Source organism: Chelmon rostratus, chromosome 22, assembly GCF_017976325.1.
Source record: "Chelmon rostratus isolate fCheRos1 chromosome 22, fCheRos1.pri, whole genome shotgun sequence".
NCBI classification, from domain to species: Eukaryota; Metazoa; Chordata; class Actinopteri; order Chaetodontiformes; family Chaetodontidae; genus Chelmon; species Chelmon rostratus.
Genome location: NC_055679.1, coordinates 6780522 through 6804042, shown reverse-complemented (window position 1 = coordinate 6804042; position 23521 = coordinate 6780522). Strand labels below are relative to the sequence as shown.

At 41.1% G+C, this 23521-nt stretch overlaps 1 protein-coding gene across 1 annotated transcript in view; it reads right to left on the bottom strand.

The window, feature by feature from the left end:
* Positions 1-1764: 1764 nt before the first annotated feature.
* Positions 1765-23521, bottom strand: part of LOC121625512 (copine-8) — an 85282-nt gene continuing 63525 nt past the window's right edge. The window contains exons 14-20 of the mRNA XM_041963616.1: positions 17953-17999; positions 16335-16516; positions 15769-15896; positions 13637-13739; positions 11831-11888; positions 11576-11649; positions 1765-7842 (exon numbers count right to left, since the gene is read on the bottom strand). Coding sequence (XP_041819550.1) covers positions 7654-7842; positions 11576-11649; positions 11831-11888; positions 13637-13739; positions 15769-15896; positions 16335-16516; positions 17953-17999 — 781 coding nt within the window. The 3' untranslated portion in view covers positions 1765-7653. The remainder of the gene's footprint in view (positions 7843-11575; positions 11650-11830; positions 11889-13636; positions 13740-15768; positions 15897-16334; positions 16517-17952; positions 18000-23521) is intronic.

The window sequence follows — 23521 nt, the reverse complement described above, 5'->3', positions numbered from 1 at the left end:
TAAACATCATCATTTGTTAATTCCCAGTAACATTATATTGTTTGTTTGTTAAGTCTGATTGTTAATTTGATATTTCTTTGTTGACGTCCTCCATTCAAGGAAATACTTGGCAACAAAACCATATACTGTTGACTCTCCGTCTTCCTCTGTGCTGTTTAACAGCGTGACAAACCTGATGCTGACAGCTCGTCCACAGCAGGAGACAAATCATCACATTTGTTTTACAGGCAGAAACAGATGACAGGAGGAGGGACAGAATGCTGCTCACTGTTAGTTAGACGAATGACGTTACATCATGTACGCAGCAGCTCATATGGACACATAGTCTGGTTATAGAGAGGTGGAGGTTTGTGAATGTGAGTTAAAGCTGCATCCCTTCAATTTTTGAAAAAAACCCAGAGACTAATGGTTTAAATCAAAACAGCGTCTACTTGCCTCGACACTGGTAGGTCCACAGGTGGGGCCTAGTTCAACCAAAGGGTGATTATTCCATCTGGATTTCTTTTATTTCAACACTTTCTAGATGTCTGCATATCCAGGAATTAAGGTGCAAGAATGAGCCTTTAGCCGTCTTGGCCTTCAGGCTTGTGTTGCAATGCCTGCAAAAGCCCCAGCCTGCAGCCTGGAGACGTCTCATGTAGCCAGTTTTCTTTGGAGGACAAGCAAGGAAACATCTGCATGCTTTATGCTTCGCAACATGAACAGACTTGGTTGATTGGAACAATGTTTGTATTTAAGAGCTGCCCCAACCTTCAGGGTGTACGACTACTTCAATCACTTGAGACCCGGTCATGGCGGAAGCTTCAAACACCGAATGCTGATATATTGTAGATTAGCATGCAATGCATTTAAAGAAATGTGTTCAACATTTTGGGAAATTCTCTTACTCATTTTCATTAAACATTAAAGGAGAGACAGCAGGTTATTAGCATAAAATCAGGGGAACAGCTGCCTGCTTTTGCACAAGCTTTGAATAAGCTTGCAGCAGCTTTTGTGTTGACTGGTGAGTTTTAGAGGTGCCGGTAGGTGTATTTGTTAACTTTAGCAAGAGCTAAGTAAACTGTTTCCACTGCCTTTAATGCTAAGCAAAGCTAAGCTAACGACCCTTCAGCTCCAGCCCATGAGCAACAAGAGTGTGGTATCAGTCCTCCAATTTAACCCTCAGAGAGAAAGCGTACTTCCCAAAATGCCAACCCATTAACGACCGCAACCCTTAAATCTAAAACCCCTAAAGTTTGAATGACCTTTATTAACCTCTCTCAAAGTGGGGAGCGGGAGCCAGAAGGCGTTCACTTCTGCAGCTGAACAGCGGTGAGACAGAGACTCTCTTAAAACGCTGACAAAAACAAGCCGGATCGTGACTTTTGAAAATCAGGGATCTCAGCACCTGTCAAAGTCCTTGCAGAGCTACTGAGTGTTGATGAACTCTATCAACCCCCGGCAGATAGACGGTAGAAATTTGGGAATTTTTGTGCGACAGGGCATTGACAGTCTCACTGATTGCCTCTTCAAACATGTGCCAATTAATATAGGAAATAGTTGCCACCTCAGCAGGAAGATGACAGATTTACACCAGGATGCCTGAGAAACAAAAAGACGCCTCTTTGCAGCAGCTTTTAGTGCCTTGCTGAAGGCTACTGGTGCTTTGTGTGTTTGAGACTTTCATGTATAAATATCCTGTTAGAGGGAGAAAACCACATATTAGTCCAAAGCTGTGAATGGAGAGAGAAAAGACACAAGAAAACATGAACTCCAGCAAATTTAGTGTTTAATATGAATATTTATTTAAAAATCCATAGTCCGATACAGAAATAGTCATCTATTATATGTATTATCAGACAATCAGTACTTCAGCCATGCTTTCTCTGATTAATCACGGTTTCAAAAAAGTACAAGATATATTTTTTTTCCCATAATCGAACTTGTGCAAAGAAAATACACTAGAAAGCAATAAAAACACCGACACAAAATAGATAACGATTAATTCCTTTAAACAATTCATTTTTCTGAAGAAGGCATCGCACAATTCCGAGAAAGTCAGTGAAAGATTTAAGGCCATTTTGTACAGTTAATTTTCATATAGAGCTTTATATTTCAAAACACTCAGTTTTTAACAAAAGGAACTGGTGCATCCTTTGTAAAACTGTACATGCAAACATAGTGCACGCTGTTAAGAAGATATGATGAGCATACAATATATTATTTGGATAGCTTTAGTAAACAAAGATCTTATGTGTCTTAACGCCTCACATGGTCTATTAAAACACCCTCATAAAGGTGTCACAGGCACGCACACACACACACACACAGATCCCCAAAGTACATTGATATCAAACATGCACACACGCGCGCGCGCGCGCGCACACACACACACACACACACACACACACACACACACACACACACACACACACACACACACACACACACACACACACACACACACACACACAGTCTACTCACACTTTTATGGAGCTTGGCGACGTCAGTGAGCTGCTGCGATATGATGCAAAGTTAAAACAATATAAGAAAAAGAATAATGCACCTACAGCGCACCGACAGAAAACAGCTGGCACCAATGACTATGGCAACAACAAATGTATGTTTATGTGTGTGTGTGTGTGTGTGTGTGTGTGTGTGGACGTAAAGGAAGGCCAAAACAATTCAAATATAATACCACTGAATTCATGCTACTGACATATTTTGTTTTCATCTAATTTAAACTGTCTTCACAGCAAAATGCTGAACTGCTCTGAATTCAGTGGTATTTGAGCTCCAACATTAAATATTCTGCAGTGATTACGTTTCACAGTTAGGTGTCAGGTTGCTTACAATGTGAGTTGCTCTTTTTTGACTCCAGACTGTGTCCTGTCCTGGTTGACAAGCCCTGCCATTAAATCTGGTGAAATGAGTATGAAGTAAGAGATGCATTTTCCCACCCCGAAAGGATTTGCTGAGGAACACGTGACAGGAAACAGGAGGTAGTTAGCCATTCAGAGGGCATGACGTGGGCGTCATGTAGGCTGTTTGTACGGTGCACCATGCACAACATGCACACAGTGCAACAACGTCCTGGGTTTGAATCTGGACGGCCAATTTTCAAGTCCGAACCTGTCAAGAAAACATCGAGACGTGGCTCGGGGCAATGTGGAAGTTGTCAGAAAGGTGAGTACATGTACCGTCACTGTGTCACATACGTGTATAAATGGCAATGTGTACATGAATTTATTATGTTATGTTAGAAATGTATAAACCTTAGACATATATTGCTGTGTGACTGACATTACTGAGTCACTTAAACTATATTTTAGTGTTTATCGTAATTGCAGGAACTTGGCAATTACTTTCATGAGTACAGGACAATATTATTATAATCGATGGCCGGAGCAACAAAAACAAAACTCCAGTCGTTTTCCTGAAACATCATGCAGGAGTTGTCACTTGTGTCCACAGTGGCTGCAGTGCCAGACTAGCTTCTATCTCTTTACACAGAAATTTGTCTCTGCCAGAGGGGGTCCCTGCTTAAGTGTCAGCGAGGACTAACATCTAAGATTTAGCTGACTTCAACCTTGTAGCCCCACTCCCAGAAAGATCCTACTCTGCCTTTCCAATCAGTAAAAGCCACAATAAACCCAGCTCTGGCCCCCGCAGTGTTGGCCCTGGAACAGTTTGGAGGATGTGTTGTACAGTATATCTGCTGAGGCAGTAATGAACTCTTCGTTTTGACCTGCATGTCCTAATGATGTGTCCAGCTATGCTTTGAACACAGCGGGTGGCTGCAGGAATGTGACTGCACTGGCTAAGCAAACACACACACAAGCAGTCAGTCCAATGTATGGCAGTGTGCTACAGTCGCAGTACAGGGGCGGGGTCGTGAGAAAACAAAGAAACACGGGAATGTCAAGCAACTAGACAAGGCAGCGATGTAAGATACTCAAAAAAAGAGTACAAAATGTTAGAAATAATATTTGGTCACACGACTGTGACTTTGTCATGACAGAGACTATAATGTGGTGAGAGTCTGTTTCACAGCAGGTTAGCAGGATGAAGTGTCTGGCACTGGCACAAAAATGCTGACTACAGCAACTCTGTAATCAGCTCATGATTTTACACAGAAAGAAAATCAGGAAAGTTGTCAGCAACGCCTGAAAACAGCCAAAATGACACAGTATGTGGAGACGATGTCCAGTCCACATGTACACACTTTTTTTTTTTTTTTTTAAATGCAGATTTGGCCTTTCGCCCACACACAAACCGGACCTTCTGGAAAACTCCCTCCAGGGTGGTCTGTACATATTCAGAAACTCTGTTTGAAGAGTTCATGTCCAGACAGAAAACAGAGTTTTCCGGCTTGTGGCTTCTGATGGGTGAACGTGGCTATGGGCTAGAGTTATATCGCTGCTTGTCTGTCTGGCATGCTGTTGACATGCTTCAATTGTGCGGTTGGGTTTTCATATGAATGGACATTTTTAAAAAACAGTGCAGACAGGATTTTTTTTTAAAAAAAGAAGGAGAAAGAAAGAGGAAAAACCCTGTTTTTAAGAAGTACTTGTGTACATGTGGACCAGGCCTGTACTACAGCCAGTAGCAGCAGGTCAGCGCTTGTGTTTTGCACAATGAGCATATATCAAAGGAATATTTGATTTTGATATACACTCAGTGTCTGTAAATTGTGCTGCATTAATATCTGAATACATAGTGATTTCTTTAAGAAGTCTCGGTTTTATAAGACATCAGAGTCTGTCAGTGAATGATGTGGTGGTAATGAGCTGTACAGTAATTCATACTAAATAAGACATTAAATAGAACGTATTTGTGAAATTCAAATGTGGATAGTGAACCTTTTTTTAGAAATATTTGATAAATAAGTTGCGGTAGATGATTATGTATTCATTTGCATTTTCAAAACTATGTTTATAAAGTTTAAATAATTTGTGCATTAAACAGATAGTTGACAAATAACCCTTACAGTGTCTGCTGTGTATTCACTCATTGATACTGACCGGTTTGACTTGAATATTAGATGTGTAACATATGGACTGTAGCATCTGGAAACATCAGGTCCACTATAAACAAATGCTTGCCAAAATTATGGCTACTTCAATTCACCACAACTTGTTTAGAAGTACTTCAAAGCATTAACATCACTGTGAATCATGTGAATGCAATATTGCACATTTTTGGTGCCGCAATCTAATTCACTCACTCAAGAGTTGTCAGGAATACAGCTGCATTCCCACTTTTTGTAAGACGTTCAAAACATTTCTTCTAATGTTGTTTTAAAAGATGTAGTTGTTACATACAACACACATTCAGAAACAACTCCCATTCATTTAACATTGTCACCCATCATTGAAACACACTCTCATAACAAGACTGAACAAGGCTTCCACATTCGTGACAAAAACTCTCATTCTTCATTCAGAAATGAAAGTTCAATGTTAAATTGGAAACTTGTTGGACAGGAATCACACAAATCATTCTTTTTCACAAGATTGGCACAGGTAGATACACATCATAAAAACAAACATACAAAAAGCTATATCAAAGCTAAAGGTGTAATAAAATACACACACACACACACACAAAAAAAAAAGGAACAAAAAGCCAACATAGGGAAAGTGTGTTTTTCTCTGCATTTTTGACCACTGGGCTCTTTATGCTCAAACAGTATTTTGTTTGAGAGCAGCTGCTGTCGTTTAAACACGGGGCAGGGATGTGGTGTTAGACGACACAATGAGATGAAACCCCTGGGCATGTGGGCATCCTATTGCCAAGGCAGTTTGGAGGGGAACAGAGACAGAGAGAGACAGAGTAGCTGTGCTTCCATTCACAACTCAAGAAATGCAGTTTGGTTCGAGCAAACTTGAGTTTGAAATATAAGAAAGTACATTTGTCCTTAAATGTTGCTGATGTTGGCCATACTTCACTGTTCAGGCAAAACACAAGACGAAGTCTAAAGCCATTCTAGCAGTTGTATGAGGCTGTACTGAGCTAAATGCTAATGTCAGCAAGCTAACATGCTCACAATGACAATATCAACATGCTTACATTCAGCATTTATTATGTTTACTATGTTCACCATCTTAGTTTAGTGTGTTAGCATGCTAACATTTGCTAATTAGCACTAAAGACAGCACAGTACAGCTAAGGCTGTTAAAAATTGGACCTAATGAGGGCGCTAGATGAAAAGTAGATGAGAAAAGGAATAGATATTTCCCATTTCAGATATGAAACTTCAGGGCCTTCAGTCGTTCGCAACTGGACTAGTCAGTTTGTCTCTCATCCGAGTAGGCTTCCTCAGTTCGTGCGCTCCAGACTAGATAGTACAGCTCTAGGCGAAACGTCCTCCAAGACAAACTGACTAGTCCAGTTACGAACGACTGAAGGCCCTGATGTTTACAATGACCTGGATGAATGAGAATATCCACAGCCATTTCAGATATGAATTTAAACTGTCATGCAGTGATTTTGAACCATTTATGAAGCCGATTATGTTCTGTAATAACTGATGAGAATAAAAATGACGCATTTTCTGTTCAGCTTGTCTATTATAACTTGCCAAAAAAAAAAAAGTTAGATGGAAACACAGCTAAAAGAGAAAGAGACATAAAAGACAGAAGATAGAGGAGAGAGAGGGGGAGAAAGAGAAAGAGAGAGGGGGGGGGGGCTGTAGAAGGGTGAAGGACAGTGCAGTGCAGACAGACAGACCGACAGGATGTGGTGACAAATGGAGATACGGGCAGACAGACACTCACCCCTCACAGACAGACAGGCGGATGGACAGACAGACAGACGGGTGGGTAGAAGAGGTAGTGCAGGGCCACTATATGCATGCACTTGACTGAGGCTACACTCATGCAAAAGGTAAATACAAACACCAGAATACAGTACGGTACGGTACAGCACGGTACGGTACGGTACAGAAGGGCTACCAGGACCTGCACTGCTGTTACCTGACACACATGCCAGGAGAGAGAGAGAGAGAGAGAGAGAGAAAGAGAGAGAGAGAGAGAGAGAGAGAGAAAGAGAGAGAGAGGAAGAGAGAGAGAGAGAGAGAGAGAGAGAGGGGGAGAGGGGGAGAGAGAGAGAGAGAGAGTATTACAAGCTTCATACTGAAACTGTGTGGATATAAAAGTATCAAATCCTTGTTAGCATTTACTGTAAACAATGAGTGAGTTGGAGAGAGATAGAGAGAAAGAGACAGAGAAAGTCCAGTTATTTACAGAAAAGGTTCATATAAGATCAAGTGATTCCTTTGTTTTGTCTGGAGACATTCTCTTTACAATGTGTCCCAAGAGCTGTCCTTCATTGCTTCTTCTTTTCCTTTCTTCAGTGCTTCTTTTCTTTCCAGCTTGAATTCAGACTCTCATTCAAACTCTGTCCAAAGCCTGTCCAGGTTTCCCAGGCAGGAAAAAAAAAATTCCAGACAGTAACAGGAATGCTTGACAGTGGAAGTAAACAGACTCTCATTGGCTTTTCCTGTCCTCAAAAGCGACACTCTCCTGGCCCGACATGCAGCTTCCTGAACTCAAGAAAGACCACCGTGACCCACGATGATGAGGCATGGAGAGCGGCTTTGGGGAAATGGAAGTATTTTGCGCATTAAGTTCAGCTAACCCCTGACTCCCAAACCTTTCTCCTCCTGGCTCCTCATATCTGGGTTTGGAGGGGCTGCCCTGGCGGCGTGTAGGGAGGTGGCGCTGGCGATGGCTTGATCCCGCGGGTCCTCATGTAGGAGAGGAACTGGTCGGGTATCTCCGCCAAGACGTCTTTGGCGAGCCGGGCCATGCTCAGGATGTGGTTCCCCGTCCGGTCGATGTAGTCCCTGAATGGGACAAACTGAGAGGGAAGAAAATGACATGAAGTGATATGTTGATAGGAAGAACGGAATGATCGAATGGTCAATTCAGAGAAGTAGAAGAGGTGTAAATATTGAGGGGAAGTAAGGTGTGGCGATACCGTTGGTTTAGTAAAAAGAGGGAAATGAGGAAAGTCACATGAAAGAGATGAAAACAGCACAGGTGAAGGAGGGTGAAATGTATTGGAGCATGATGAAAAGAGGAAGAAAAGAAAAAGAATTTCAAAGAAAGAATTCACATTACATGACATCATTCATCCTCTTTGCTTCAAGTTGCTTTGTTCAGTATTGGAGTGGAAGAAGTTCAATGTACATCATCTCTCCAGCCTGGATCATAAATTGGCCCTGGCACAGAGAAGAGAGTCTACCCTCATTCAGACACTGCAGATTCGCCCTACTTTCTGAGATGAAGCTCTGGTGTCTGGTTGTCGAGCAAACAGGATGTGGTGAATGTCAAAACGCTCTCCTAAACAGCATCACTCATCACTAAGGTGACTAAAATTAGCAGAAAACGTGGATATAAAGTGTGCATATAGTGATGTTATGCTCTTACAGGAAATATTGAGGCATTAAAGCTTGCTGGTGCCATGTGGGGGCCTGCTGGTGTGTGAAATTGAGCAGTTTCAAGACAGAGAAGGAGGAGATTGGCACAGAGCCAGCAGCTACATACCAAGACCTGGGTAGCTCAAGCAAATGCCGAGGATGACTTTTAGCATGAAAAATGTGCAGCTTCAAATGGGGGATCGCCACTGCTAATGCTCAGAATAGTAAATTCAAAAACTGGTTGATAACCATTCAGAAATCTAACTGATGTTATTGGCTCCTTCACCATTTTGTCACACATAAATTAGAAGAATTATGACTACAGATGCACCAATCTGACTTTTTCTCTCCTGATTCCCACTCAAATACCTCAACTCAGGGCCTGTCGGCACTGATGCCCAGTCCAGTAGCATTGGATTGGAAAATGTGGACACCACACTGTGCGGAATACATTGAAATCATTTTTATGCAAGAAAACAGGAGGTCATCGATTCCTACAGTGCTAAAGGCTGAGTCAGCAGCCCAGCGTGACTTGATAAATGTAACTGATTTTATGATGACTGTATTTAATGTGCTGTATCAGACCGACTCCCTGCTCTAGCTATGACCTGCTGGGATCACAGACTGTCCATGATGTCACCCACAGGTTTCTGAAGAGCCATTCTGAAGCTCAGTGACAGTCGCTCCAGCTGTCACCATCTTGGCGATGCCTGACTCTGCCAAATTCACAGCTAATTCAAAATTGGGCAAAGAGGTGGAGCATGGGTGGAGCTGAGGTGGGAAGAATGATGCCTGGTTGCTGAAACCTAGCAGCTAGCTGTGACGTGAAGTGTCCATGTCCATAATTATACATATTTATATATTTGATGCAGCAACATGTTTCAAACAAGTTGGGACAGGAGCAACAAAAGACTGGGGAAGTTGTGGAATGATCCAAAAACACCCGTTTGGAACATTCCACAGGTAAACAGGCTCATTGGTAACAGGTGACAGCATCATGATTGGGTATGAAAGGGGCATCCTGGAAAGGCTCAGTCACATGATTGTATAAAGGATATAGTAACTACATGGGCTCAGGAACACTTCATAAATTGTTGTCAGTAAACACAGTTTGTTTGCAAATGACTGCATTTTGTCTTTATCTGTGTTTCACACATGAGTGTCTCAACTTTTTTGGAATCAGGGTTGCAGGTATACTCACTTTAGGTTTTACCTCCTATTAAAGTGGTGTAGATAAACTAAGTAAACTGTTTCCTTTTTTACAACAAGATGTTCTGACAGCTTGTGTTCATTGCTCTGTCAGCATCGATCTCAGAAATGAAATTGATGAGTGATATTGTGGTAAATGTTATTACAACCAACAAACATGATGGCAAAAATGACAAGTAAAATAAAGTATAATAAATAAAACCCACGTTGTGCCTCCACTTCACCTCAAAACAGGCACTGATGTCACATTTTTATCCAGAATAAATTCTAATAAGTTTTTCAATGTTTTGCTAAAGATCCGCTGATTTCTTTAACCATCAGGCCACCATGCTGTGACTCATTATTTACATCTCAAGACTGCTCACTATTGCTGAAGTAAATGAGGACAGATATGAGGATGTCTCTGTTTCATTTACTTAATGAGCTGTTGTCACCTACAATCACAAGATCATATGAGGGGCCAATTTGTGCTGGAAGCCCTCGCTGCGAAAAGTAAACCTTGCCATGTCACTCGGGGTTATTAGCTGGCTGATAATGAGAGCCTGTAGGCAGAACTGGTGTAATGTTCTAGTACTGAAACTTAGTTGTGCACCATCTCCGGGTCTTTTCTGCATGTGTGTGTGTGTGTGTGTGTGTGTGTGTGTACTTCAGCTTGTTAAAAAGCCAACTAACGAGTGCGCCTCCCTCGCCCACGTGGGCTGAGGGTGTGAGGGAGCAAGATATGACAGCGGCAGTATAAAGGTCACAGAGGAGAAAAAAAACACAAAACAGCTCACTGTGAATTTTGCATTTCTTCTTTTTTGTCCAGATGCAAAGCAGTGACATAAATATGAAAAGTAATGCTTGTCAAAAAAATAATAATAATAATAAGGGTACACATGAAAGACATGAACAAAGAGATGAATAGATGGAAGGGACGATTGATGGGCTGAAGGAATGACTAATCATAGTTCAGATTTTGGGTTGTTTTTCACTCATGTCCCAAACTCTGCATGGGAAGATTTAAAGGAGGAAATGCCAAAGAGGCAATGTAAAAAGACGTAGCTGTTAGCTTGGTGAGAAACTGTAATCTGTCCATCTCAGGTCCCTTCTGTCTGAATGACTGCAGACCCCATGCTGCCCGACAGGCTTTTTAACTTGTACATTAGGTGGGGGTTAGAGCTGAGGGTCTCTGTTCACCCACTTTAATGCGCAAGATGCAGAGAAATTGATTTGGCAGACTCTTCACGGATACTGGGGAGCACGCCATTTTCTCTTTGTGTGCACGTGTGTTGTGCATTTGTGTGTCCATGTTGCCATCTGTGGTCCGGTGCACCACGGGGCCGAGGTGACCAGGTGTCTGTCTGCATGGACAGATTTGAGTGACCTGGATATTTTTTAGTCGCTTGCCTTTAAGAATACAGAGATGAGGCTTGCATATGAATCCTTCTGCACTTCCAAATAAATACTTTGCTTATGTGTGTCATGACTTTGGTACCAAGGCTGGATTACAGGCCAGGCAAAGTGGGCAACTGCCTTGGGGCGCCAGACCTCCAGGGGCCCCAAAAGCTCCAGGCTTATTGAGTGTCAAAATGAGCTGATTTAATTGGAATTTTGTTTTGGGATATGTACTACTGAAGCATCATTTTCATGATAAGAGACCATGTGTTCATCTAGTTTTAAGACCTTTATTTATCTCAGTTTCATGCTTCTGAGCTGGGTATTCCTAAATGAATGTGTTTAGTTTAATTCCCATGGAGCTAACCTGGGGATAGTATTCTTCCTGCATAGAAACACTGTAAAAATTACACAGAGAAAGACAGAACCACAGGGTTAACAGCTTTTTTTACTGCAGGTGGGTCAGATTTTGTCTCAGAATTACAATTATTTTTAGGATAATTCAGCTTTGTCTGCTATCTTGGATATGGTTGAATTTCTGATTCCTGTGAAGCAGTGGAGGTTTGAGAGAAAGAAAGTGTGTACCTGAACAATGTCCCTCTCAGCATATCTTCCTCTGGATGAGATTCTGACTTCATCGCCATCCAACTCAATCATAGCTGAGAAGAATACAAATAAAACAAAATACGCACATATGCATTATTTCTCACGGTTAAATTCTAAAAACGTCAATGAAAGCCTGCAAAACGCACAATACTAAATAACACAGCAGCAACTCTGAAACAGAGCTCATTTTCCCTTGATTCCACAGAGCAGAAACAGAAGTTTTTGTTGACTTACCATCAAATTCTGCAGGTCCCACCCCCACGATGATGATTGACATCGGCAGACAGGAGGCCTGCAGGAGAGGAGGAAAAGAAATTGAGCAATTAAAAAAAACTAATTGTGACAAATTGATTGCGTGTGCGTGAATAAACATGAGCTACAGTTTAACGTATATTGTCTTCCTCAGGGCTGAACAGAGCATCAAGGGCCACATTCATGTCTTGCCAACATGTATATAGTAATAAGTGCAATGTGTATAAACATTCGTGTGAATCGTGTGTGTTTTCCTCAGCACCTGCTGGGAGGTAACGTGGGTCAAGACATCACAGTGAATGATATGAGAGAAGAGAGAATCAACAACCCAGCCTGAGCTCACAGACAGCTTACAAAAGACGTGTTTGTGTCTGTGGGTATGTTTGTGTCCACAGAGGGTGTATTAGAAAGAGAGGGCCAGCAGTGTGGGTGTGTGTGCTCAGTGTGGTTGAGTAATGGGTTGACCTCGGGCAGCAGACCAATAGATGATCTTATCAAAATATCTCGTTTATTTTCTTGCCTCCCTCTGTAAAGGTCTTCTTTACGTCTCTGTCGCTCTTTGCTCTTTTCTTTTCCTGCTCCCTCATCTCTGCCACCTCCTTGTACCCAGACACCTCCTTTTCCTCTCTCAGCCTCCTTTTCTCCTTAACATTTCACTCTTCTCAACCTCTCCTCTCCATCTCTGCTTTCAAAGGCCTGAGATGGATCACCGCCTTCACAAAAATGGTTGCGTTCACTGTTCATTTTGTCTGCATTCTACATCACACTCTGGCTTCCCTCTGGAGCAGGCTATGACTTGACAGTGATGGAGAGGATGGATGGAGTGTGAATTACATGCTGTCAAAAGTGAGGCTGGTACAGCAAACATTTAAAAAAACAGTAGTAGGCTCCCCAATCATATTTGTGATGGCATTGCAAGGAAGGATGGATGGATGGATATCCACAGATGAGTAAAAATATGTGTCAATACCAAACATTTGGACAATTTCTGTTAAAAACCCTTCATGTTTGTGTATACTCAACGCTATGTGCCTTTTCTTCAAGCACTAATTCCATCATCAACACATCACAAGCTGACAGCGATCAGCCTAACAGCCTAATCAGGAAATACAGGCACAATTGGTGACTAGCTTTCATCCAAAGACAGATTTTTTTGCTCTGAGGAGCACAAAGAGTGATGCAGTAATGCAGTAAGTTGTGTGCAGGAATCAGGCCATGACAGTCTGACTCATTTGGATTCATGTTTTCATGGTTTTATGTTCAAGAAACTGTGCATTATGAAATACTACACCACTACGTCCAATTCATGTACATTTAACATGACAGTTATATGAAATAAACATATACTATAGATTGTAACTAAATCAGCAGCATTTCTCTCTTCATTTGTCTGCTTTGTTTTTAACCTTCCAGCTGTCTTTCATGTGGTTTTTTTTCATCTTTTGTGAAGCACATTGTCATGAATTCTTTTGTCTAAAATCTGCTTAAAAATAAAGATTTACTAGTTAGCCATTGAACTGTACGTTCATTTTTGTCTTTTAGGCTTTGAGATAATAACACTACACTTAAACTTCAGCGCTTGGGAATAAGATGTGGAATGATTTTACTGAGAGAAGTTTTGGTGCACACGCAGACTCTGCAATACTGATTCTGAGCATGCATATGAACACATCAAACCACCTGTTCAAACCTGACTTCCTCATCGCTCAGGGTCAGTGAGCTTTTCCTTCAGGTGCATGAACCCCAGTAATACTGTCAGGTGTTAACAGCAACAGCAGATGCCCTTACGTTGACAATAGATTCCTTGGTCTGAGCCATGTCTGAGATGACGCCATCTGTGATGATGAGGAGCACAAAGTACTGGGAGCCATCCTTCACCGAAGCTGCATACCTACGCACAAAAACACACAAAACCATATTTGTAGTCATTTCTGTGCTGAAATCCTCTTTTGCTTACCATGATTATTCATTACATGAGCATATTAAGCATTGTTCTGTGTAGTTTTAACCAAAGTCCTTCTCAAATTGACTTTAGAAGATGAAAATAGTTCTTTGAAAATGAGTTTTCTCATTGAATAAATGTCACTTAACTCCCACAATCTTAATCAGTCAAGTACTTCTTTCTGTGCATCTATCTTTGCGTCAGTTCTATAGATCCGCAGCTCAATACTGCTTTCAATTTCTGCTACGATGTCGAGTGTGACCTTTCACTCCCATGTGAGTCGTGAACTGACTGATATTTGCACACTGAGATGATTTCAGTTGCTTCGGCTTCTGTTACGCCTCGCCTTTCTGTACCGAGAGGTTAGACCTATATGTTCGTCCGCCTCCTCCCCACTGGAGACAGTTGATATTTAAGTGTCTCCCAGTGTAGATGATCACAACATAGCAGGGAGAAAGTGATGGAGGAATGCGGACACAACTAAAGAGAGGTAGAAGGTGGAGGAGCAACGGAGGATGTCACATATAACAGGGTGGTCAATGGAGGAAAGGAGGTGGAGGTTGGATTACAGATGCTGGAGGAGAAAAAAAACAGGGTGATGACAACAGCTTGTACTTGGTAGAATACTGTAAGCAGGCTTCAAGTTGACAAATAGGCAGTACACTTGCAGAAGGATGCTACATATATCTATAACACCTAGTTTTCAAATGTTAGGACTTTCAAAAGTTTAGGAGGATGGATTTGTAGAATATGAGCTGATAAGTCTGGTACTCATCAAACTGGGCTGAACCGATTCTTGAAGTTAAGCATGTTTTGTTTAAAATGTTTGAATATATCTATGTTTAAAGACCTTGAAGCCTACAGGCTCTCATTATCTGTTTCCCTGTTTCCAGTTTTTATGCAAAGCGAACACCTCTTGGCTGTAGCTTCACATTCATCCCCAAGAAAGCATCTAAAGTTCTGTTTGTGTTTAGATTAAATAAACAAGACACAAAATGTTAATGAGTGAGCTTTATAGGTGCTGGTATGTGTATTTTCTAACTTTTGCGAGTGCCAGTTTAGCTATTTTTCCCTGCTCTTAATGCAAAACGAAGCTAAGCTAATTGCCTCCCAGCTTCAGCTGCATACTTAATGTGAAGACATGACAGTTCTGTCAGATCTTACTGCTCCTTCAGAAAAAAAAGAAAATATTAAGATTTTAATGAAATTACGGTAAAAGAAATAACAGATTAAAAAAAACTGTTACAGAGGATTGGACGAAGGCAAAGAGGGAGGTTCATTAACAGCGTTTGATGGAAAGAACACAATTCAGGAAAGAGGGGTAAAAAGCATTAAGGTCACATTACAGCTACATAAAAGTAAACTGCTGACTCTGTCTTACTGCTTGTTTCACAATTTCCTGTCTGAGTACCTTTGCCTCTTCATGTGCAACTATGCAATTAAGATTCAGTAAATTATCCTGCAATAAATATGTGAAGTAACCTGATGAGAAGCTTCAGTTGGGTACATCTCTTTAATTTCATACTTGCATGAATAGTTCCTTAATGTGCGTGGCTTTCCTGCAGCATGAATTATGTTCTCACACACAAACAAACATGTAATCAGATGTCAGTTACTTGCTCTGCTTGTGTCCCTAGTTCTTCTCTCTCCCTTGTACTTTTTCTAGCTACCTGGCAACGCTCGCTGCACGGAGCTTATTAGAGAAAACCTGAGAACACATGCTGAGTGTCAATCCCAGAGTGAAATGTACTTGCCGTTCTTTCACGCATACTCAAATGATTTGACGTTCATTATATAAGCAGTGATAGTGCAATGTGCAAGTGTAAAACAGTGTGCATGTAGCATAATGACAATTGAAAAACAAAACACAAGAAGGTGGAAAAGTACCCATAAGAAACCACTAACTGGTGGAGTAAGTTGAGTCGATGTAAATGATGAAACTATTAATGCCTATGAATAACATATGCATGTGTGTTACCTGGCCACATGGTTGATGACAGGGGAGAAGTTGGTGGGTCCGTAGAGCTGAACTGACTTCAGGCTCTGGTAGTAAGCTTCCATCACACCATCAATACCTGCACAGTATGGATTCTGAGGGTTCCCATTCTACAATGAAGAGAAGAGAAGAGAAAGATTAAGATAGGTTAGGTCATGTATTTTAAAGTATGTTTTGTTAGTTTGAGTTTCCATGAATATGCCTGTGAATATTCTCATTCATCCAGGTCATTGTAAGCTTTAGGACTAGAGCTGTCCTATCTAGTCTGGTTGCGTACGAAATGATGAAGCCTGCTCGGATGAGAGGCGAAACGTCTTCTAAGACAAACTGACGAGGTCCAGTTGCGAACGATTGAATGCCCTAAAGCTTTCCATGAATAATATGAGATTAAGTAAAAAATGTTGCTGTTTTTTCTTAGTAAGTGTTTCAGTTTGAGTTTGAATCATCCACCATCCCATTGACAGCAGATGCAGTGAACATCTCCACGTTTCACTCCTTCCCTTTCATCCCCTGCCCTCCATCCTCCTCCCAGCCCCTCTTTTACCTACCAAGGCAAACTCGTGGGAGATCCATCCGTCGGGTGGCAGCTTGGCTCCGAACCCCAGCGCGGGAAACATCTTATCGCTGTCGTAGTCCTGGATGATTTCTCCTACTGCCTTCAGGGCCATGGCGTAGGCATTCAGCTGGTAGGGGCTCATGTAGTGGAGTGAGGTGGGTTGGGCTGGGTTACCTGTTTGTGACAAAGGGAACACACACATTCAGAGGGTACTCTGTGGATGTGATAATGTTTTTGAACAATGGAAGGGGTGATGTGCTCACAGCATCAAGGTGACGCTTCAGTCCTTCTTTGAAAATAAGCAAAGATAGGTGGGGTTTTTCAACATTTGTAAATGTGGTCATTTAATGCTGAAACATGGTAGCAAAAAGCTCAAACCAACGAACTGTCTGGAAATGTGCTACTTTGACTTGACTTCATTTAAGTGTTCAGTCTTTGTTATTGCCTCAGATACGCTGTAGTTGACTCGCCATTGATTTCTTTATCTTTCTTTATCTTTTTCTGTGTGTTTGATGACTAAGCTTCAGGTTTGTGTCATATGAATAATCTTGAAGGTGGCATGGTTACAGTGTGTTGACTCAAATATGACCTTTGGACATTTCAACATGCAAGTTTTCTCTGTTATGTAAGTACATGAGCTTCTCTCCTTGGATCAAAACACAGACTTATGCCTTTTCTCAAATGGTTTTGGAAAAGTTGGTGAAACTGTATTTCATTGTTGGCAAAAACTTTGATCTGTGGGGAAGAGCTGAGTCACAATTTGCACATGACATAAATTATGCAAATAAACTTTAAAATGATAAGTTATTCAATCAAAAATTGTTAAATTAAAAGGTTGAGATGTAATTTTTGTAGATATCCTTTCAACTAACAAACAAAAAAATCCTAACAAGGTAATTAATTAGCAAACTGTGCTGTAAATAGCATAACTTGACAGAGGCTGTGTGGGCTTAATGGTGTTTTCTGGGAACCATGGTCACGATTTGAAAAGCCATTTGTACTTCAAAATTAAGTTTTCCAATATCTGTTCTTCAGCGGTTCAATACCGCAGCAAATGATTCCATAAAGAACCAGCAAATAGCTCTCTAGTGGTTCTGTTAGTGATTTAGTGCATTTCATCAGTGACAGAACTAAATTGGCTGTTAATGGAAAAATAACATGAAACTTTTTTTGATCTCCCTGTACTTCTCATATTGCTATTCAAGCTACATTTCAATAAACTGCAGAACTTGACGAGCCATCAACCTCAAATTAGATTATAGTGAGAGCCAGACAAGATCAAGTACACCTCAACCTCAGACATCAACACACAGGATTTGGTTTATTGCTGCTGCTGCCTGTCCGACTAGGACCGGCTCAAGGGTAGATGGATAACACAGTCCTTAATCACAGCCAGCATAGCATGTTACCGCACTCAGATCTGGCTGCCAGGTGTGATGGAGAGGGCTATTAGGAAACACTTGATTCCCCATCTGCATATATTTGAATAAATGCTCTTGAGGCATTCAGCGTACTTTGTGTGTCTCTGTGTGTCTTCACATTGAATGGGCGCACACAAAATGTGTGCGCATTCAATGTGTGTGTGTGTGTGTGTTTACTGGGAGGCTCACCATTGGAAGCTGTGAAATCAATGGCCACGGTGAAGTTAATCTGCGTCCTGAGAGGACAAAAACAGAAAGAAGCTTCATTAATCAACAATCATTTCCGACTCTCTGTCTTGCTCCTTTGCTCTCTCACTCACTCACAGACTCACACACATACCTGTGATCTAATGAGAATCAATCAGAAGAAATGAACTGCAGACATAATCAGGTTAAAGTGATCAATGTTTGAGACTACAAACAGAATTCCTCCTGCCCTTTAGCTGTGACAGTGATGAGGACACAGCAAGTTACTGGACTTTCACACCAAACATGCAAGCATGGCATTGCTCAGAGGAAGGTTGTTTTTAAATCTAGAACACAGTTACAGGCTCCTGAACAACTGCACATGTGAAAGTAGCATGTGCCACCCTGACTTTGCTCTCAAAACTCAACTTTTTTCAGCTTTACAAGGTGCATCCAATTGCATTCCGGTTGACAGGAGGTGAAAATGGTTAAAAATTGTATATAAATAATGTCGACAACATTAGCGCACACAGTAGCGCCCAGCAGTAGGGATGTTAATTTGCATACACAGACAATGTGATGCAATGTGGTCTGAGGCTATCACCAAGCTGGTGTATCGTATGATTGAGACCTACAGACTGCCAATCAGTATGACAGAGAGAGAGGGATTCAAAGAGCCAACTCAGTACCTCGAGCCCAAGTATGTTTTGCCATCAAGAGCTACTGTGACTAAACACAATAAAAAAACATTTGAGGACAAGAAGTACGAGCTAAAAGTAAAGCTAGTCAGGGCAGACAAGCTGGCTCTGACCACCGACTGCTGGACAGCTCTCTCAGACGAAAGCTATATCACAACTATCTGTCACTTCATCAGTGCTGACTGAGAGCAGGGTTTCTGTTATCTAGTAATTACCGTTTTTTACTGGGAAACTCTTTTCAAATCCATCATACTTAAGTCTTCCCAGTCATGGTGTCGAGTAAAAGTAATTCCTGAGTTAAATATGAAAATATTCTGGCTATACATGCTGTTTTTCCCTCGCTTCTCTGATGCCCTAATGCTCACTCCTCTGCCGAACCTAGACAGTTTTGGTAAGTTTTATTTTGTTCCTGTTAAGACTGAATGAAGTGTGTTTTGCGATGCTAAAATTACTGTTTCTGTGAAGGATGTCTGGTGGCTTTGGTGAGACTGACACCGCGACTGTTTCTGGAGAAACAAAAGGATCTCACTCTTGAACAAAAGGTCTTTCTCTGTCGAAATCCTTTCCATAATGATGTCCGACAATCTGAGCTTGTCAATGCCAAAAACATGCACCTTTAGTGGAAGTACACTGATGGTATTCACTTGAACATGCAAAAATACTTGAAAATAAAAACTGTGCATTTTCTTTGAGTGCAGGCATCTCAAAATGCCATACATAGATGCAGATGTTTAGATATCTGCCTCTATCACTCAATCACAACTTGTGTTAATTGGCATTAAGGGTCTACAGCCATGCTAGTGGCTCTGTGAGGTCATACTTAGGCACAGTTGTGCTTCGAGGTAAATGTTATCATGCTAGGGAAATCACTACAGTATGTTAACTAACTAATGCTGATGTTTAACTCGAATAATGTTGACCATCTTAGTTTAGCATAGCTTAGCATGTTAGTATGCTAACATTTGCTGATTAGCACTAAACACAAAGCATAGCTAAAGCTGATGGAAATGATTTTGCAGGTATTTGGTCATAAACTAGCACTGGATAAATACAAATTTTTGACCTCATGATGATGCTAGATGAAACTTGTGGAGCTACAAAGTTCTTACAATTCATCCTGAGGGGAACATGAATATATGTATCAAACTGCATTGCAATCCATCCAGTAGGCATTTCACGTTAAACTAAAACCTCATGGCGGCAGTAGACGAAATCACCAGTCCTTAGCATTTATACTCTGGAAACAGTGAATGCCTGTACCTAACATTGTGCCAACTCATCTAATACCAAATTAATAAGACAGCAGTGTTTCTTTTTTGGTCTCTTTTACTCTATATTCCATATTTTGATTATTTCCAATGAAGATAGCAGCCTGTAGTAAAGCTCAAGCTGTTCTGTATGGCGATAAAGCACATCATGTCACGCAGATAGAGGTAGTGAAAAAGAAGCACCATCCAAAAAAAAAAGAAAAAAAAAAAGATGAAACACGACAGAGACAAACACCACAGCACAGCACCCAGCATGAGAGAGTGGCACATCTCTCTCCATCATAACATTTCCAAACTTGTTAACCTGCAGGAATAGGATGTGGTTAAGCGCTCAGTTGGCCTGTCACTGCTTTTTCACACCAATCCTCACCCGTTGCCACACACAAACACCGATACAAAAACACGCAGCAGCCTCCCTGACAACCTTACACACATCTCCTGTTTTTGGATAGCCAAGCAGCTAGCAGCTCATCGTCTTTGACACCTCGGCAGGCCATGTGAAGTGCAGGCGCTGTGTCATCCAGAGGGGACAGAATGAGAGGGAGGGACAGTGGCAGGAAAAAGTTTAAGAGACAATTTATAATAAGCCCACGTGTTGGGGGTTTTCAAAACACAGGAAACCCAGAAGGCCTGGGGTGTGGAGCTGCCCTCTCATGTTAGCATACAGATATTAGCAGAGTTGCAGTTTTAAAAATTAGGCACATTAAGCAGACACGTTGCACTTTAAAGGGTCACCCTTTTCATCCCACTGGAGTTTGCAGGCTTGAAAAGTGGTTATTTTTCCCAATTTTGAGACGTTTCTCTATTGTGTTGTGAAAAGTGTCAGATCAAACATTAACTTCAATTTTGGCAATTTTCACATCAGTAAAATAACTTCATGGTGCCTCTGTTAGAGCCTGCTAAGGGATTTACGGCAAAAGTTGAAAACATCATCAGCTAATGTACAAAATCATCAGAGAAAAGGCTGCACTTGGTTAATAAAAATGTTCTCACCCAACATGTAACATTTTGTAAAGCGAAAAAAGCTGATTTATCCATTGCTTAATTAGGTGGTTAATTTCCTCAAGATAAAAAAAAAAAAAACAGTTAAAAAAGTTTCAGTAAACAAGCTTTTCTAGGAGACAGCTGCAAGGACAAGCAAGCAGGGAGAGGAGATCTGCGTGAATTCTGGTCCTGTTCCCCACACTGGCACAGACAAGCTTCAGCCAAGCAGCCTAAATTATGCATTCCCTCTTTCTCTCCCAACCAATCTGTCTCTGTCACGCACACACACACAAACTTTGAGAGAGGAACTCCAATTGTGTGTGTGTGTGTGTGTGTGTGTGTGTGTGTGTGTGTGTATGTGTGTGTATGTGCGTGTGAAGGGACAGCCGCAGTGCTCGGTTAAATGTGTTTGCTTTGCGACGTCAGCACGAGGAAACAACAATGTCCACGCACAAATCACAAAAAAGAGCAGGAAATGGGTTCCAAAACAGATGATGACTGGCTGAGTACTTTTCAAATGTTGGTTGCAATTGTTGAGTCACTGGTATTGATCATCAAACCTCTGCAGTTTGACTGAGGCTGTAAGATTCACCGTCATGAACAGGATACCTTGAAAATCTGAGTTGCTTCCTTGAACATCACCCCCAATGTTTAACAGCCTGACTGTCATTTTGACTCCAAATGGAGAGAAAATTAATATCCAGATCAGAACACAGGACATTCTCCAAAAGGTCAGCGCTGTCCTCTGCATTAATCACACAAGAATTTGAAACAGTTTATTGGCTCTTTGGATTTCCCTGCTGATGTTTCTGGATATGTGTCATCCTACTTTTTTCACTGCTGTTTCTTCAAATCGGCTGCCTTGTTTCAGTTTTTTTGTGTGTTTAATATTACTTTATATGCATCTTCTCAATAAAATTTTCTGTCAAACCCAGCATGAAATCAATTGCTGTCCCTTTTATTAGCCTCAATATAAAAATACATCGTGCTGACACTACTTTAAAACGTACAAAAAGACATCAAAGACAGGCCAAAGCGGATAAAAAAACACTTCAACGACAAGGTGAAGCTTTTGCTACAAGGAAGTCCAGAGTAGCACGGAATAGAAAAGCTTGTAAGAGTAATTCAAAACTAGACACTTAGATAGTTACACACTGGCTAACGATTTTAACTCATTTGCAAATAAACTGTGTTTATCGACAACAGTTTTATGAAGTGTTCGCCCATGTCGTGACATCCTTTCTACAATCATGTGTTCATAAAGTGCTGAACCTCATTCCATTCTTGCTTCTGAGCTAGGACTAAAACAACTAATGGATTAAACTGATTGAAATTGATAACAAAAACGGTTTGCAACGAATTTCATCATTGATTCGTTGGGTCTGTCTTATAATGCATGGCATAAGCTATGGCAAATTCTCCTAAGTTGGGGACAGTAAGCCAGTCAATGCCACACATTGTGTAGCTCACAATGAAAAAACTTGAGCACTATCTAATCAAATATATACAAGTTACATTGCCCTCTTATTCTAAGTGCATGACTACATCCCCAATGTCCATTTAGTTCCTTTTTTTATATAGTGACCTTGTCGGCACTTGCCAAGCAAAGTTGTTTGAACGGCAATGTATAATAAGACAAAGAATATGTTTTGTTTCTACATATCACCTGTTACCAATCAACCTGTTTACCTGTGGAATGTTCGTAGCAGGTGTTTTTGGGGCATTCCACAACTTTCCCAGTCTTCTGGTGATCCTGTCCCAACTTGTTTGAAACATGTCAGTGCATCAAATTCAGAATAAGCAGATATTTCCATAAATCAATTAAGCTGATGAGGTAAAACATTAAATATACTACCCAGCTGCTACAACTGTCCCCTCCCAGTTGCATATGCATAATAATCTTCTCAGGTGCTGCCCAATCACTAATGACCCCCTGATACATGTGCCACCCATACGAAAAATTTCAAGGGGTAACGCTGAGTATGGCCCTTGAAGGATTTTGTAAAAATTAAAGTGATATAAAAAAGGTTTGCCACCACTGGAGTGTTTTTTGTTTTTGTTTTTTTTACCTTAGTATCGCACATTCTTGGACCTTTTGGACTGAACACACACAAATGGACACAAAATCACCTGAGCAGCAGAAGTAGAGTATCTCTGTGGAACAGATTCAAACCATAAAGGCAAAGCAAAATGTTCTGAGAGGCATGATAAGGAAATTTCAGAGGCAGGGGTCTAAACCACACCATCATATGGTTGGGGTTCAACAGAGGGAGGTGAGATGTGAGGTTCGCCTCCCTTAAAAACCAACCCTTATCGCTGCGTGTCCTGAAGGAAGAGGGAAACTTCTGCAACCTTGGGTCATGGTGGGGTTTTTTTAATAGGCCGGTCTTAAATCGCTTCAATCCATCTCTTGGTGAATTTAACTACATCTTTGGCTAAAGCAGAAATATTTCATTTGGTGGACACACAGTCAAATGTACCTTAAAGGCTGCATGCCTGCTACACTCAAATACAATTTATTAGGCCTGACTGGAAATTATAGAGCAGAGAACAGAATTAGTAATAAATAGTACTTTCTAATTGATTTACAAACCCTCCTGTTCCTTAAGTCTGGCATTCTGA